Raw genomic sequence first — 18,660 nt, 5'->3', positions numbered from 1 at the left:
ACAGTAACTTTGTCTCCCATAGTGATGTAACACAACAGTAACACTGTCTACCATAGTAATATAGCACAACAGTAACACTGTCTATCATAGTGATGTAACATAACAGTAACACTGTCTACCATAGTGATGTAACACAACAGTAACACTGTCTACCATAGTAATATAGCACAACAGTAACACTGTCTATCATAGTGATGTAACATAACAGTAACACTGTCTACCATAGTGATGTAACATAACAGTTACATTGTCTACCATAGTGATATAACACAACAGTAACACTGTCTACCATAGTGATATAACACAACAGTAATGCTGTCTACCATAGTGATGTAACACAACAGTAACTTTGTCTCCCATAGTGATGTAACACAACAGTAATGCTGTCTACCATAGTGATGTAACATAACTGTAACATTGTCTACCATAGTGATGTAACACAACAGTAATGCTGTCTACCATAGTGATGTAACATAACTGTAACACTGTCTACCATAGTGATATAACACAACAGTAATGCTGTCTACCACAGTGATGTAACATAACAGTAACACTGTCTACCATAGTGATTTAACAACAGTAATGCTGTCTACCATAGTGATGTAACACAACAGTAATGCTGTCTACCATAGTGATGTAACATAACAGTAACACTGTCTACCATAGTGATGTAACACAACAGTTACATTGTCTACCATAGTGATGTAACACAACAGTAACTTTGTCTACCATAGTGATGTAACACAACAGTAACACTGTCTACCATAGTGATGTAACATAACAGTAACACTGTCTACCATAGTGATGTAACATAACAGTTACATTGTCTACCATAGTGATATACCTCAACCGTAATGCTGTCTACCACAGTGATGTAACACAACAGTAACTTTGTCTCCCATAGTGATGTAACACAACAGTAATGCTGTCTCCCATAGTGATGTAACACAACAGTAATGCTGTCTACCATAGTGATGTAACATAACAGTAACACTGTCTACCATAGTGATGTAACACAACAGTAACTTTGTCTCCCATAGTGATGTAACACAACAGTAACACTGTCTACCATAGTGATGTAACATAACAGTAACACTGTCTACCATAGTGATGTAACACAACAGTAACTTTGTCTCCCATAGTGATGTAACACAACAGTAACACTGTCTACCATAGTGATGTAACATAACAGTAACACTGTCTACCATAGTGATGTAACACAACAGTAACTTTGTCTCCCATAGTGATGTAACACAACAGTAACACTGTCTCCCATAGTGATGTAACACAACAGTAATGCTGTCTACCATAGTGATGTAACATAACAGTAACACTGTCTACCATAGTGATGTAACACAACAGTAACTTTGTCTCCCATAGTGATGTAACACAACAGTAACTTTGTCTCCCATAGTGATGTAACACAACAGTAACTTTGTCTCCCATAGTGATGTAACACAACAGTAACACTGTCTACCATAGTAATATAGCACAACAGTAACACTGTCTATCATAGTGATGTAACATAACAGTAACACTGTCTACCATAGTGATGTAACACAACAGTAACACTGTCTACCATAGTAATATAGCACAACAGTAACACTGTCTATCATAGTGATGTAACATAACAGTAACACTGTCTACCATAGTGATGTAACATAACAGTAACACTGTCTATCATAGTGATGTAACACAACAGTAACACTGTCTACCATAGTGATGTAACATAACAGTAACACTGTCTACCATAGTGATGTAACATAACAGTAACACTGTCTACCATAGTGATGTAACACAACAGTAACACTGTCTACCATAGTAATATAGCACAACAGTAACACTGTCTATCATAGTGATGTAACATAACAGTAACACTGTCTACCATAGTGATGTAACACAACAGTAACACTGTCTACCATAGTAATATAGCACAACAGTAACACTGTCTATCATAGTGATGTAACATAACAGTAACACTGTCTACCATAGTGATGTAACATAACAGTAACACTGTCTATCATAGTGATGTAACACAACAGTAACACTGTCTACCATAGTGATGTAACATAACAGTAACACTGTCTACCATAGTGATGTAACATAACAGTAACACTGTCTACCATAGTGATGTAACATAACAGTAACACTGTCTACCATAGTAATATAGCACAACAGTAACACTGTCTATCATAGTGATGTAACATAACAGTAACACTGTCTACCATAGTGATGTAACACAACAGTAACACTGTCTACCATAGTAATATAGCACAACAGTAACACTGTCTATCATAGTGATGTAACATAACAGTAACACTGTCTACCATAGTGATGTAACATAACAGTAACACTGTCTATCATAGTGATGTAACACAACAGTAACACTGTCTACCATAGTGATGTAACATAACAGTAACACTGTCTACCATAGTGATGTAACATAACAGTAACACTGTCTACCATAGTGATGTAACATAACAGTAACACTGTCTACCATAGTGATGTAACACAACAGTAACACTGTCTACCACAGTGATATAACACAACAGTAATGCTGTCTACCACAGTGATGTAACATAACAGTAACACTGTCTACCATAGTGATGTAACACAACAGTAACACTGTCTACCATAGTGATATAACACAACAGTAATGCCGTCTACCACAGTGATGTAACATAACAGTAACACTGTCTACCATAGTGATGTAACACAACAGTAACACGGTCTACCATAGTGATATAACACAACAGTAATGCTGTCTACCATAGTGATGTAACACAACAGTAACACTGTCTACCATAGTGATGTAACACAACAGTAATGCTGTCTACCATAGTGATGTAACATAACTGTAACATTGTCTACCATAGTGATGTAACACAACAGTAATGCTGTCTACCATAGTGATGTAACATAACTGTAACACTGTCTACCATAGTGATATAACACAACAGTAATGCTGTCTACCACAGTGATGTAACATAACAGTAACACTGTCTACCATAGTGATTTAACAACAGTAATGCTGTCTACCATAGTGATGTAACACAACAGTAATGCTGTCTACCATAGTGATGTAACATAACAGTAACACTGTCTACCATAGTGATGTATCATAACTGTAACACTGTCTACCATAGTGATGTAACACAACAGTAACACTGTCTACCATAGTGATGTAACATAACAGTAACACTGTCTACCATAGTGATGTAACATAACAGTTACATTGTCTACCATAGTGATATAACACAACAGTAATGCTGTCTACCACAGTGATGTAACACAACAGTAACTTTGTCTCCCATAGTGATGTAACACAACAGTAATGCTGTCTCCCATAGTGATGTAACACAACAGTAATGCTGTCTACCATAGTGATGTAACATAACAGTAACACTGTCTACCATAGTGATGTAACACAACAGTTACATTGTCTACCATAGTGATGTAACACAACAGTAACTTTGTCTCCCATAGTGATGTAACACAACAGTAACACTGTCTACCATAGTGATGTAACATAACAGTAACACTGTCTACCATAGTGATGTAACATAACAGTTACATTGTCTACCATAGTGATATAACACAACAGTAATGCTGTCTACCACAGTGATGTAACACAACAGTAACTTTGTCTCCCATAGTGATGTAACACAACAGTAATGCTGTCTCCCATAGTGATGTAACACAACAGTAATGCTGTCTACCATAGTGATGTAACATAACAGTAACACTGTCTACCATAGTGATGTAACACAACAGTAACTTTGTCTCCCATAGTGATGTAACACAACAGTAACACTGTCTACCATAGTGATGTAACATAACAGTAACACTGTCTACCATAGTGATGTAACACAACAGTAACTTTGTCTCCCATAGTGATGTAACACAACAGTAACACTGTCTACCATAGTGATGTAACATAACAGTAACACTGTCTACCATAGTGATGTAACACAACAGTAACTTTGTCTCCCATAGTGATGTAACACAACAGTAACACTGTCTCCCATAGTGATGTAACACAACAGTAATGCTGTCTACCATAGTGATGTAACATAACAGTAACACTGTCTACCATAGTGATGTAACATAACAGTAACACTGTCTACCATAGTGATGTAACATAACAGTAACACTGTCTACCATAGTGATGTAACACAACAGTAACACTGTCTACCACAGTGATATAACACAACAGTAATGCTGTCTACCACAGTGATGTAACATAACAGTAACACTGTCTACCATAGTGATGTAACACAACAGTAACACTGTCTACCATAGTGATATAACACAACAGTAATGCCGTCTACCACAGTGATGTAACATAACAGTAACACTGTCTACCATAGTGATGTAACACAACAGTAACACGGTCTACCATAGTGATATAACACAACAGTAATGCTGTCTACCATAGTGATGTAACACAACAGTAACACTGTCTACCATAGTGATGTAACACAACAGTAATGCTGTCTACCATAGTGATGTAACATAACTGTAACATTGTCTACCATATTGATGTAACACAACAGTAATGCTGTCTACCATAGTGATGTAACATAACTGTAACACTGTCTACCATAGTGATATAACACAACAGTAATGCTGTCTACCACAGTGATGTAACATAACAGTAACACTGTCTACCATAGTGATTTAACAACAGTAATGCTGTCTACCATAGTGATGTATCATAACTGTAACACTGTCTACCATAGTGATGTAACACAACAGTAACACTGTCTACCATAGTGATGTAACATAACAGTAACACTGTCTACCATAGTGATGTAACATAACAGTTACATTGTCTACCATAGTGATATAACACAACAGTAATGCTGTCTACCACAGTGATGTAACACAACAGTAACTTTGTCTCCCATAGTGATGTAACACAACAGTAATGCTGTCTCCCATAGTGATGTAACACAACAGTAATGCTGTCTACCATAGTGATGTAACATAACAGTAACACTGTCTACCATAGTGATGTAACACAACAGTAACTTTGTCTCCCATAGTGATGTAACACAACAGTAACACTGTCTACCATAGTGATGTAACATAACAGTAACACTGTCTACCATAGTGATGTAACACAACAGTAACTTTGTCTCCCATAGTGATGTAACACAACAGTAACACTGTCTACCATAGTGATGTAACATAACAGTAACACTGTCTACCATAGTGATGTAACACAACAGTAACTTTGTCTCCCATAGTGATGTAACACAACAGTAACACTGTCTCCCATAGTGATGTAACACAACAGTAATGCTGTCTACCATAGTGATGTAACATAACAGTGACACTGTCTACCATAGTGATGTAACACAACAGTAACTTTGTCTCCCATAGTGATGTAACACAACAGTAACTTTGTCTCCCATAGTGATGTAACACAACAGTAACTTTGTCTCCCATAGTGATGTAACATAACAGTAACACTGTCTACCATAGTGATGTAACACAACAGTAACTTTGTCTCCCATAGTGATGTAACACAACAGTAATGCTGTCTCCCATAGTGATGTAACACAACAGTAATGCTGTCTCCCATAGTGATGTAACACAACAGTAATGCTGTCTCCCATAGTGATGTAACACAACAGTAACTTTGTCTCCCATAGTGATGTAACACAACAGTAATGCTGTCTACCATAGTGATGTAACATAACAGTAACACTGTCTCCCATAGTGATGTAACACAATAGTAACTTTGTCTACCATAGTGATGTAACACAACAGTAACTTTGTCTCCCATAGGGGCCAGTGTAAGATCACAGGAATATTGTAGTTATCTTTACTTTGATATCTTATCTAAAACACACTTAAGACTCCCATCAGAAATTCATGTTCCTCTCCGTACACGCACGCACGCAGACACACACACACACACGCACACACACACGGCTTACAGTAAAGTGGATCTCCAATGGTATTGAACAGCTCCATGGGAAAGATGGCTAGTCATTGTTTTTAATAGACAGAGAAGAAACATGATACCTGGCTGATATCAGACTGGAGACATTAAACAGGCTCCCTGAGGCTCATCCTGTTTATTAGTTTTAGTCCCAAATTGCACCCTATTCCCTATATAGCTAGTGCACTACTTTTGATGAGAGCATGGTTAAAAGTAGTGCACTATATAGGGAATAGGGTGCCATTTGGGATGGAGTTTATATCACAGTCTGGAGAGAGAATTACTGCTATCAAAACTCCGGATTACATATTATCACTGAATGCTTTAGGTTCAATAGTAGTTTTCCTCTTTTACAACAACTAGTGGAGTGGGGTTTATGTGTTGAGCAGTGCAATGATGTTGTCAGTTATATGTACAGTAACATCGACTGTGTGTGTAGTGTAACTTGTGTTGGGTTGCGTGGTGTGTGTTATTGTTTCCGATGTGTGAATTGCTGTGTGTTTACTGTGTGTGTTTTCATGCTACCGGGTGCCTTTATCCTCTACTCACCCTGCATGTGTTGTGTTATGTGTACTGTGTGTTTACTGTGTGTGTTTTCATGCTACCGGGTGCCTTTATCCTCTACTTACCCTGCATGTGTTGTGTTGTGTGTGTTATGTGTACTGTGTGTGTTTTCATGCTACCGGGTGCCTTTCCCCTCTAACCCCGCTGCCTGTGTCTGTGTTTTCTGACAGGCGCTGGAAAGTGAGTTTGTGTCGTGTCAGCTGCATCAGTGGGTTGACCTTATTTTCGGCTACAAGCAGCGCGGGCCTGAGGCGGTGCGCGCCCTCAATGTCTTTCACCACCTGACCTACGAGGGTTCCGTCAGCCTGGACAGCATCACTGACCCCGCCCTCAGAGAGGTACACCATAACACGATACGCACGTCACTGTCACCATGGACACCAAACACCCCCCCACCCCAACCATCCCATCTACCCAGCTCCAGCATAGACAGATACTGCAGCTTCTGTCTATCCAGGTTCAGTTCAGTTCATTTATTTGGTATTTCACTGGAATTTGTCTCGCATTAAAGATATTAAACCATAAACATTTACAGACAACATGATATAGATGACAACAACTGCATAAAACACATACAGAGTACACACAGATATGGGTTTACAGTATAGTTGTTGCAAATACATGATCAATACAGTACAAAGTTAAGAGTATTTTGATTTTCTGTCTCTCATTCACTCCATTTACTATTGACATTATTCTATTTTGCCCTTATACTACTGCAGACCCGCTCACTCACTCACCCCCTCACTCACTCACTCACTCACTCACTCACTCACTCACTCAAACACTCACTCACTCACTCAAACACTCACTCACTCACTCAAACACTCGCTCACTCACTCACTCACTCACTCACTCACTCACTCACTCAAACACTCGCTCACTCGCTCACTCACTCACCCCCTCACTCACTCACTCACTCACTCAAACACTCACTCACTCACTCAAACACTCGCTCACTCACTCACTCAAACACTCACTCACTCACTCAAACACTCGCTCACTCGCTCACTCACTCACCCCCTCACTCACTCACTCACTCACTCACTCACTCAAACACTCACTCACTCACTCAAACACTCGCTCACTCACTCACTCACTCACTCACTCACTCACTCACTCACTCACATTCACACCCAGGTCAATGAATGTTAGTCTGAAGTGTTGTTTGATATAAATTATCAAGGGGTCATCTTGTGAATAGACATGGGAGTGAATCCTCTCATTTACATTTAATTAATTGACTAGATCTGAGCTGTTCTCTGAGCAGGAGGAAGCTGTGAATAGCTTAATTGCAGAGAGAGAGAGGGGAGGAGGTCTCAGAGGGTGAGGAAGAGAGAGAGAGAAGTAGTGCGAGAGGGAGGTAGAGAGGGAGGTAGAGCGAGAGGGAGAGAAGAGAGAGAGAGAGGAGAGAGACGGGGGGTAGAGAGTGATTTAGAGAGAGAGAGAGAGTGGAAGAGGGAGAGGAAGGGAGAGAAGAAGATAGAGATAGAGGGAGGTAGAGAGAGATAAGGGGAGGTTGAGGTAGAGAGAGAGGGAGGTAGAGCGGTCGAGAGGAGGAGGAGCAGGGGAGCTGAGACTACAGCAATAGCAGCTGGCATGCAGCAGCAGTGTGGTGTTTCCAGTGTGATCTCCTCTCCCTGTGATATCCACCATCTGCCGTCTGCAAAACAACTCATTTATATCCCGTCACTTCCCGGGCCGCCTTTATCTATCAAGTGACCACTATGCAAATCACTCAGCTGCCTAATTACCAAACAATATGGACAACGGCTTTGGTTTTCATTATTTCCTCTCAGGCTTTTTCAGACAATGGCAATTATTGGAGTCATCCGGCTGTGAGGTTTTGGAAGCTGTCTGTCTGTCTGCCACCCTGCGAGGCGATAGTGTTGGGATGGGAGCTGACCGTGTAGCTTCATACTGCCTAATGGTGGTGGCCAGTTGATGCTGTGTCCTTTCTAACATGTGTCTGTGTGTTGGAGGGAGGACTTAACTCAGCTAAATGCAACAGATATGATAAATACTAAAGAAGGTACGCCTGAATACCTTGATGCCTTCGTCAGATCCTCTTATTTTTACTCCATAGCAGGTGAATTCATTACTGTCTGTCATTAACTCAGAAACAGGAACCTAAGGTCAAGTCAGCAAAATAACAAGTGAGTCTGTGAGAGATGATATGTAGCGGAAGGAGGAAAGAGTTCAATGCTTCAGATAAGCACTACAATTAGAGATAAACATCAAATCTGCATCCCAAATGGCACTCTATTCCCTACACAGTGCAGTAATTTTGACCAGAGCCCTATGGGAAAAGGCTGCTTTTTGGCACGCACAACAAGTATCGATTTGCCTGATAATGGTGGAAGTAGTGGCAGCCATGTGTGGAGATGCTCCCAGTCAAAGGACCCCAACATGGTTTTCTTTTAGCTGACCTAGCCAGCCTGTCAGTTAGTCAGCCAGCCAGCCAGTCAGTCAGCCATTCTGAGTGGATGTGCTTATAGGCTCCAAAACATTCTGGGATGTGTTGATTGGCTCCAGAACATTTTAGGATGTGTTGATTGGCTTCAGGCAGATTCTGGTTCATACCTGTCTGGCAGGTGCAACCGCAGCGCTGACATTAACCGCTGCAATTATGGCATTAAAATGTCAAGAAATTTGAAAGTCACATTGAAAGATAATCATTCATCTGACTAGGTGTCAGATTAGACTAGCTGATGGCTGCTGCTGTTACATGCGTTTGGGCTGTCCGGGCCGCCCTGGACGTGGTTGGCTAAGACAGGTGTCCGGGCCGTGGTTGGCTGAGGGCACAGTGACAGGTCTACTGGGCGCGCTGCTGGAACAGGAGTCCTACTGCAGCCTTGATGTCGATCCTGACAGCCTTCTCATATGGAAAACATGACAGCAGCCCCCTGATACAGACCCTGCTGTGTCACTCAGACACAAACAGACAAATTATTCATCAGTGAGGCTGTTCTCCTGCAGACAGCCAGTCACAAAGCCTCCAGTTAGAAGGCCCATTACTGCCTATTGAAGGGACAAACAACATGGGGGGGGGGGGGGGAGATGTGTGCTAGCCCAATGAAGGTGTTCTCCTAATGACAGAAGCTTTGAAGCTGCTTTCATTAATGCTTACTGCAGTCACCTAGCCATAGTAGCAGCTCTGGCATGCTAGTGTTTAAATAGTTGACCTCAACTATAAGAAGATCCCTTGATAAGCTATACATAACTTAAAAGACACAAATTCCTGGTGATGGTAGCTGTGGTTGTGACAACATTGTTAGAGACAAGCCGGTGTACTTCTACATACGGTAGTTCACATGTCAACTCAGAGACGGTCATTCCCAGAGACCCTTCAGGCTAACTTCTGTCTGTGGTGGGTTACCTACAGCCAGTCCACACGGGCTCTTCTCAAAGTCACTAACATTGTTCCAATGACAATGGGGAATGTTAACTTCATAAACGTGTTATCTTCATAACCTCACATCAAGGTTTTAATAGAGTATGAAAGGATGGAATTCAAAATCCTATATTTTGGCTTTGTGTGGGTGCGTGTAGTGCCTTGGTTAATGTTTGTTCTTAAATGTTTCTTATAGATCCTTTAGAACTTAATTATGTGATAATTAAGAACTACATACAGTCATCACACTTCCAGAGCAAAAGTCTGATCTCAACTACACAGAAAAACACAATCTATTAGTATGACCCAACCGTGTTGATTTGGTGTGTGGAGAATTCATTCTATGTGGGTGTTAAGGTGTTGATGAACAGGTGTTTGTTAGTTCCCACTTCCCAGGTACGATGAGTCAGTACCATACCACGTACTATACCTGTCTGTCTGTCCGTCCCCCCCCCCCCCCCAGGCCAGGTGATAGCTGCTGATATACCTGTGTGTTCATCCAGGCAGGTTGGTTGTTGCTGGGAGCTATATCAGCAGAAAGTTACACAATACGTGTCACTTATCAGCCGAAAGACAGGCAGGGCCTTAAAGCAGGCGGGTCGTAAATGAATGAACTGCCTGTTAAGTCTTCAGGATGGCTGTTTGAGATGCACGTGACTTTGTGACACACTGACCGCCAAGAGTATTAGAGCTATTAGCATGCTGTTGTGATGGTCGGGAGAAAACATGCTCTTCAGATCACCTTCTATCACTCTGCTCTCTCTCTCGCTCTCTCTCTCACTCTCTCTCTCAATCCTCTTTTTCTCTCCCTTTCTCTCTGCGCTTTCTGCTCGCATTCTTTCTTTGCCTGTAGAAATAGAGCACCTTGTACACAGCCAAGGTTCTCCTGGAGAACCAAAAGAAGGAATTATTCCGTACATTTTTCTGGAATAGAATGAATGGTCAGAAGAAAGGCTGATGTTTTCCACATGGCCCTCTGGTTCTTTCAGATCTCTGGCTCAGATTTCATTATGTGAACAGACTGGTGACCCTCACCCCAGCCCTCACCTAAAATAGCTATAATGGGACTAGGTTATTACTTGACTGACTGCATAGTAAAGAGCCACTGACTGATAATGGTTGCCAAATGTGTTCGCCGCCCAACGACTCACGGGAAACATTCACTGGCATTCCACGATGTTCAACTGACCAGGGGTCCTCACCTATCTGGTGCTATGCATGATGGGAAGTGACCCAGGGATTATGGGTAGACGGTCCTGGCTAAGGATCACCTTCTACCCAGAACACACTGCTTCCACTGTGGCATGTGGTTGCCAATGGAAGCTGTAGATACTAAGTGGTGTGTACTGTCTAGTACTGTGTGTGATTTGTGTGTGCCTGCATGTGTGTGTGTTTGCTCTCTGCCTTTGTTCCAGGCACAATAACATGGATGTGGGGACTGCTGCAGTCCTAGCATCATGTCAATCCAGGTTAGCGTTAGTGTGGAGGGTCCCGGGATGGGGATGGGAATGGTTAACTGAAGCATGTTAATAGGGAAAGGGTTGTCTCTTCCATACTAACACTTGGATGACTCTGCAGGCTGAGGGGGGAAGAAAGGGGGAGGGGGAGCACCCAGGCGGATTGGGAGTGCACCCCTCTCCTCCCTCTACGACCACCCTTCTCGGAGGCATGGCTGAGTTGGGATTTGCTTGCATTGTCAAGTAACGCATTGACCCATCACTTTGATGAATATTGATAGTGACAGCAGGCCTCTCCCTCACCCCTGCTCTCCCCCTCTCTCTTCCTCTCTCCCCCTCTCTCTCCCCCGCCTTCCTGCTCACTCGCTCTCCCTTCCTCCCTGTCTCCCTCCCTCTCTCCCTCTCTCCCTTCCCCGCCTTCCTGCTGTCTCGCCCTGTCTCTCTCTCTCTCTCTCTCTCTCTCTTTCTTTCTCTCTCTCTCTCTCTCTCTCTCTCTCTCTCTCTCTCTCTCTCTCTCTCTCTCTCTCTCTCCCTTGCTCTCTCTATCCTCCCTCCCTCTCTCCCTCTCTCTCTCCCCCGCCTTCCTGTTCGCTCTCCCTCTCTCGCCCCCCCCTCTCTCCCTCGCCTTCCTGCTCGTTCGTTCGCTCTCTCTCTCTCTCTCTCTCTCTCTCTCTCTCTCTCTCTCTCTCTCTCTCTCCCCCTTGCTCTCTCTATTCTCCCTCTCTCCTCTCCCTATCTCCCTCCCTTTCTGTCTCTCCTCTCTCCTCAGGCGATGGAGAAGCAGATTCTGATTGTTGGACAGACTCCGTCTCAGTTGCTCATCGAGCCACATCCTCCTCGCAGCTCGGCCATGCACCTGGTGAGACACACGGCATGCTGGAAAAATGCTCTCCACTGCGTCTCTGTCTATCTGTGTGCGTGTGTATCCATGCAAGTGTGTCTGTGTATGTGTGTGTGTTTTTGCCAATTTTGCCAATAGGTTTCTCTATGCTCTCTTCTCTACCATGTCCTCCACTTGTACCCACTCCCCATTTCAATTCCCCAGTCCCCATTGCTTCCAACATATTTCCAATGGCTCCACTGAATGAGGAGTTGATGTGTCTATTGTGTAGAGCAGAGGGAAGAGTGCCCCCTACTGACCCAGTTCTACCACAGCCGTCTGACGTGTCTGACGTGTTGTGGGTTTAGTCCTTTTTGCTATCCCCATACAGTCAACTAAACTGAGCGCCACATTTTTGTAGTGCAAAATAATTGTGCAAAGTACAAAAATGACCTACATTATTTAGCATTAGGAAAATGTTGTCCCGACTTTGCTTGCAAGTGAAGATACATGCAAATGGATGGACAACCCTTGTCCCTGATGATTCATGTACTATAAACAACAATTCCATCTCATGTTTCTTACCCCTGTCTGTCTCTGTATTTGTGTATGTGTGTCTGCCTATATGTATGTATGTATGTCTGTCTGTCTGACTGACCATCAGACTGTCGGGGGGGTCCTCTTCCCCCTTCTCTTCCCCCTCCTCCCTCCCCTCTTCCTCCTCCCTCCTGTCCTCCTCCCCCATACCCTCTCCCCTCTTTCTCTTCTTCCTCCCCCTCCTCTCCTGCTTTTCTATGTCTGAAACATGTTTAACCTCCACACTAATTACCTCTCTTCATTCTTTCCCCTTCTCTCTCCTCCTCCTCCTCCATCCCTCCATCCTCCATCCTCCACACTCCCTCTCTTCTACTCAATAGTGTTTCCTTCCCCAGAGTCCTCTGATGTTCAAGGACCAGATGCAGCAGGATGTGATCATGGTGTTGAAGTTCCCCTCCAACTCCCCGGTGACACATGTAGCAGCCAACACCCTGCCACACCTCTCTGTCCCTGCCGCTGTCACCGTCACCTGCAGCCGACTGTTCGCTGTCAACCGCTGGCACAACACTGTCGGTGAGGGTACTACACACACACAGAGGCCAGAAAGCACAGACCAGAACACACATACCCTACCCTCCATAGTTTGGGGTCACTTAGAAATGTCCTTGTTCTTGAAAGAGAAGCACATTTTTTCGTCCATTAAAATAACATCAAATTGATCAGAAATGCAGTGTAGACATTGTTAATGTTGTAAATGACCTGTAATCGAACCCACAAGTGCTGATGCCCCAGATACTCAACTAGTCGAAAGAAGGCCAGTTTTATTGCTTCTTTAATTAGAACAACTGTTTTCAGCTGTGCTAACATAATTGCCAAAGGGTTTTCTAATGATCAATGAGCCTTTTAAAATGATAAACGTGGATTAGCTAACACATCGTGCCATTGGAACACAGGAGTGATGATTGCTGATATTGGGCCTCTGTACCGTTTCCAGCTACAATAGTCATTTACAACATTAACAATGTCTACGCTGTATTTCTGATCTATTTGATGTTATTTTAATGGACAAAAAATGTGCTTTTCTTTCAAAAACAAGGACATTTCTAAGTGACCCCAAACTATGAACGGTAGTGTACATGCACACACACACACACACACACACACACACTCATAGGCCAGAACACACATGCTCTTGTAAAACTAATTGCGTGTTCCACCACATGTGCTACCTACCACAGCAGTGGCCCTGTAAAACCCCTCCTTACCAACCAGGGCTAACCTACACAGCCTGGGTCTGTAGCAGCCTGGGTCTGTAACAGCCTGGGTCTGTAACAGCCTGGGTCTGTAACAGCCTGGGTCTGTAACAGCCTGGGTCTGTAGCAGCCTGGGTCTGTAGCAGCCTTGGTCTGTAGCAGCCTGGGTCTGTAGCAGCCTGGGTCTGTAGCAGCCTTGGTCTGTAGCAGCCTGGGTCTGTAGCAGCCTGGGTCTGTAGCAGCCTGGGTCTGTAGCAGCCTGGGTCTGTAGCAGCCTGGGTCTGTAGCAGCCTGGGTCTGTAGCAGCCTGGGTCTGTAACAGGCTGGGTCTGTAACAGCCTGGGTCTGTAACAGGCTGGGTCTGTAACAGGCTGTGTCTGTAACAGCCTGGGTCTGTAACAGCCTGGGTCTGGACAAACCATTTTAGGAGCCATAAGAGATAATTGTGTTACATAAACTTTGCACAGTGACAAGTCACGCCCCTAAGTGAGGTCAGAGAGCGTGTCAGCCTGATGGAACCGTCCTTTCGAACAAACTGGGTTAAGGATTAACATGTCAGACCAGAAAAACGTTGAGATGCAGCTGCACATTTAAAGTGGTCTGAACTTTGAATATCAACACGAGGTAGAGATGATAAACTCACCTCTCGGACAATCACTGGTACGGCTGATTAGCTTCGAAAGCAAATTTAAGTGGGACCATTCTACTAACGTTTCTCTGCTCAAACCATCATATTACGTTACTCTCACCACCCCACTGGGAACCATCGACCCGGCTGGCTAGCCTATCTTCATAGAAGCATCTTCAGGAGTGAATGGAAGAAAAATCAATTGTAGTTCTGTTCAGGACTACACGGCAAGTCACCAGATACCGGAAACTACAGAGAAGAACAACAGTAGAAGACTTGTTGGAACCATTTTGGAACAATCAGAGCCTTACAAGCTTGCCACGTAAAGGCCCAACCCCCTTTCCAAGGCCCTGTCCACCGAGAGAGATCCGGCATTTCATGTAAATACATTCATGATTTCTTGCTCAAAGAGGGTGGCGGTTCATGTGCAAAGTATATGATTACTGTAAGTGAGAGTAGTTTCTAAATGTACCAAGGTTAAGTGTCTCTGCCCATCTTTGCCCCCCATCTCTCCATCTCTTTTATAACAAGCAGCCATATTGTTGTCATCCCGCCAGGGACCTGTTTTTAGTGTATATAGTGTGTATGTTTATCCTGTGTTACCATTTAATTAGCTAGTAAATAATTAATTAAATCAACTTGTGTTATACTGAATAAGTAAGGCTCTGGTTTTTGCAGATGCAAGGAGGTTACGAATGTGCAGAACAATGATATGATACAAGGTTATGATGAATAAGTTGACTGTTTATAGACGTGATAGGTAAAGACCTTTAGAGTTTAATTCGGGAGATGGTAACTCTTTAAAGAACCGTTCCCGTGCTCTCGTGGTGCCCCAGATCCTAATGAGTTAATTGTTACACGATTCATTGAATAGGGTAACAATTAAACATATTTAGGTAATTTGACAAATAACAGTAAGGTTACAGTTAAAGTCAAGCCACGACAATATCTACCCACCCTGCTACACCCCTTGGTCAGGTAAAGAGCGACTGAGTGCTTCCACATGTTGGTCCTCAGGCATGTGTGAACAACATTACCCTCCAACGCTCTAAAGAAAAAAACACACACACGCACGCAGGTGCACACACACACACACACACACACATTCACACGCACAAACACAAACACACACACACACATGCACACTTTTCAGGGACCAAACTCACCTCAGGATCAAGGGTCACCTGAAAGCTTACTGGGAAATTAGGCTGCAACTGCACCAGATTCTCTTCACACTTCCACATCTGTCACCGGAGCGCGCACACACACACACACACACCGAGTTGAGGACCAGAGTGGAGCCTTACATTCTGTCGTTAAGGACCACAGCTGCAACTCCAATGTTCTTCTGTTGGAGAGAAGAAAAGGGTTCTGGGTTCCAACAATAATGAGCAGAATAATAAGGGCTTCATATTCCCAGCATACTGCTGTGTTTCTGCCCTCCAGGGGATCATAGCTCTACTCAGCCAGACAGTCAGGAACTGAAATCAATAAGCTTCATGGAAACCTTCATGAACCAACCTCTAACCATGGAGCAGGTGTTCAGGGTGTGTATATGTGTGTGCGTGCATACTTGTGTGTGTACCTGCTTGTGTGACATACATGTGAAATGTGTGTGTGTGTTTCCAGGTTTGAGAGGAGCGCCAGGTTACTCCCTGGAACAGGCCCACCACCTGCCCATAGAGATGGACCCTCTGATTGGTGAGTGTAACCCTCAGGCCAGGCAAGGCCAGATCATTGTACTGAATACTGACTAAGTTATCCCTCTGATTGGTGAGTGTAACCCTGAGGCCAGGCCAGGCCAGACCATTGTGCAGAATACTGACTAAGTTATCCCTCTGATTGGTGAGTGTAACCCTGAGGCCAGGCCAGGCCAGACCATTGTACAGAATACTGACTAATTTATCCATCTGATTGGTGAGTGTAACCCTGAGGCCAGGCCAGACCATTGTACTGAATACTGACTAAGTTATCCGTCTGATTGGTGAGTGTAACCCTCAGGCCAGGCCAGACCATTGTACAGAATACTAACTAAGTTATCCCTCTGTGTGGGTGTGTAGCCAACAACTCTGGGAGTAACAAGCGTCAGATCACAGACCTGGTGGATCAGAGCATCCAGATCAACACACACTGCTTCGTGGTTACCGCCGACAACCGCTACATCCTGGTCTGTGGCTTCTGGGACAAGAGTTTCAGAGTCTACTCCACCGAGACAGGTAATACTAACTACCATGGTACTACTCGCTACTATAGTACCACCATAATACTACTACTATACTACTGTAGTACTATACTACTACTATATTACACTGTACTACTTCCACACAGTAGGCCTAGACACAAAGGTTTAAATCATAATACTGTCTCTGACCGTATAATACTACTACCTTATTACTACTGTACATCTACAATACTTTATATTGCTCTCTCTGTCCTGCAGGTAAGCTGACCCAGATAGTGTTTGGCCACTGGGACGTGGTGACGTGTCTGGCCAGGTCAGAGAGCTACATCGGGGGAGACTGCTACATCGTGTCAGGGTCCAGAGACGCTACTCTGCTACTGTGGTACTGGAGCGGACGACACCACATCATAGGAGACAACCCCAACAACAGTAAGTCTGAACACACACTCACATGCACACACACACACAAACAGACAGAGACAGACATACACACACACACAGACACACACACAGTGTAACAGTCCTGTCCATGAGCTGAAGCCAGTAGTTGCACTCTGTTCAAGAGTAGAGAGAGGAAGCTCTTCATATCAGCTCAAATGAATTACAGCACTTCGTCGTGGAGCTGTAGTTCATCAAGGTAGATTATTATATTAATAGAAGCATTCTTTGATCAGCAGTGAAAATTCTGGTTTCCACTCTTGTTATGGAATGATGGACAGAGACAGGGAGCGGGGCTGATTCCAGAATGAATCAGTTGGACTGCCATTTGATTTCTATAGGCGGGCCCGTTTTTTTTCTTCAAATGTTGTTAATGGTTTAATAGTTTTCGGCTGTGCTAACATAATTGCAAAAGTGTTTTCATTTAGCCTTGTAAAATGATCAACTTTGACTAGCTAACACAATGTGCCATCGGAACACAGGAGTGATGGTTGCTGATAATGGGCCTCTTGTACGACTATGTAGATATTCCATAAAAAATCTGCCGCTTCCAGCTGCAATAGTCATTTACCACATTAACAACGTCTATCTACACTGTATTTCTGATCTATTTGATGTTATTTTAATGGACAAAAAAAATGTGCTTTTCTTTAAAAAAACATGGACATTTCTATGTGACCCCAAACTTTTGAACAGTGTGTATGTAATGTTGAATTAATAAAAATCAACAATCAAAGGGCAAACAATTCACACAATGAAACAATGACTGTGCAGGATTTGGCAAGAGACAGCAGAGAACATTCTGTAGTGTTTAGTGCCCCTCCTTCTTGTACTGAAGACACATTATCTAAACCCATTTAAGATGCTATTCACTGACAGACGCAACTCAATGTCCAGCCTGGCCTATAGCCGCGCACGCTGCACGAATTCTGGCTTCGCAAATAATCATAGGCTATTTAAAAAGAAGGAGCCAATGATGCTCTGTGGCTAAGTCAAGCTCTCTGGTAAAGACTTTTAAATGATTTTATTTAGACAGGAGTAATTATATCATTTTTACGTTAGGGGAAGCCAGCCTCCGAACAGTGCACTGTGCACCCGCCAACTTTCCTTTCTAATGTTCAAGTGGCTGAAACCAGAGATCTGTATATAATGCCTTTCAACAAGTTTAGGTCTGCATATTGTGCCCATAGAAACGCATTGGGCTTATTCCTCGCTGCAGAAACTAGCGGACGAAACAGCGCCACTCGGTCTTACTATATGTAGCCCGTGTTTCTGATGCTGTCTGGCCAGAAAAAGTATAACATACCATAGTCCTTTTGTACAGACATCGTCAGATACATGGTCCACACATACAGAGACAGAGTGGTGCTGTTTTGCTCACTCAGGTGCTTTATCTGAGATTAATGCATCTTTCTGTCGGTGCGCATCTCAGTC

At 43.4% G+C, this 18,660-nt stretch overlaps 1 protein-coding gene across 1 annotated transcript in view; it reads left to right on the top strand.

Moving 5' to 3' along the window:
• LOC109904820 (neurobeachin) overlaps positions 1–18,660 on the top strand; it is a 335,275-nt gene that overhangs the window by 304,976 nt on the left and 11,639 nt on the right. The window contains exons 52-57 of the mRNA XM_031791425.1: positions 6,688–6,855; positions 12,138–12,227; positions 13,106–13,298; positions 16,236–16,307; positions 16,667–16,822; positions 17,047–17,217. Coding sequence (XP_031647285.1) covers positions 6,688–6,855; positions 12,138–12,227; positions 13,106–13,298; positions 16,236–16,307; positions 16,667–16,822; positions 17,047–17,217 — 850 coding nt within the window. The remainder of the gene's footprint in view (positions 1–6,687; positions 6,856–12,137; positions 12,228–13,105; positions 13,299–16,235; positions 16,308–16,666; positions 16,823–17,046; positions 17,218–18,660) is intronic.

This window comes from Oncorhynchus kisutch, linkage group LG15 (genome assembly GCF_002021735.2).
Source record: "Oncorhynchus kisutch isolate 150728-3 linkage group LG15, Okis_V2, whole genome shotgun sequence".
In the NCBI taxonomy this organism is placed as follows: Eukaryota; Metazoa; Chordata; class Actinopteri; order Salmoniformes; family Salmonidae; genus Oncorhynchus; species Oncorhynchus kisutch.
Note: the sequence above shows the minus strand (reverse complement) of the source record. Positions and strands in the feature narration are given on the sequence as shown.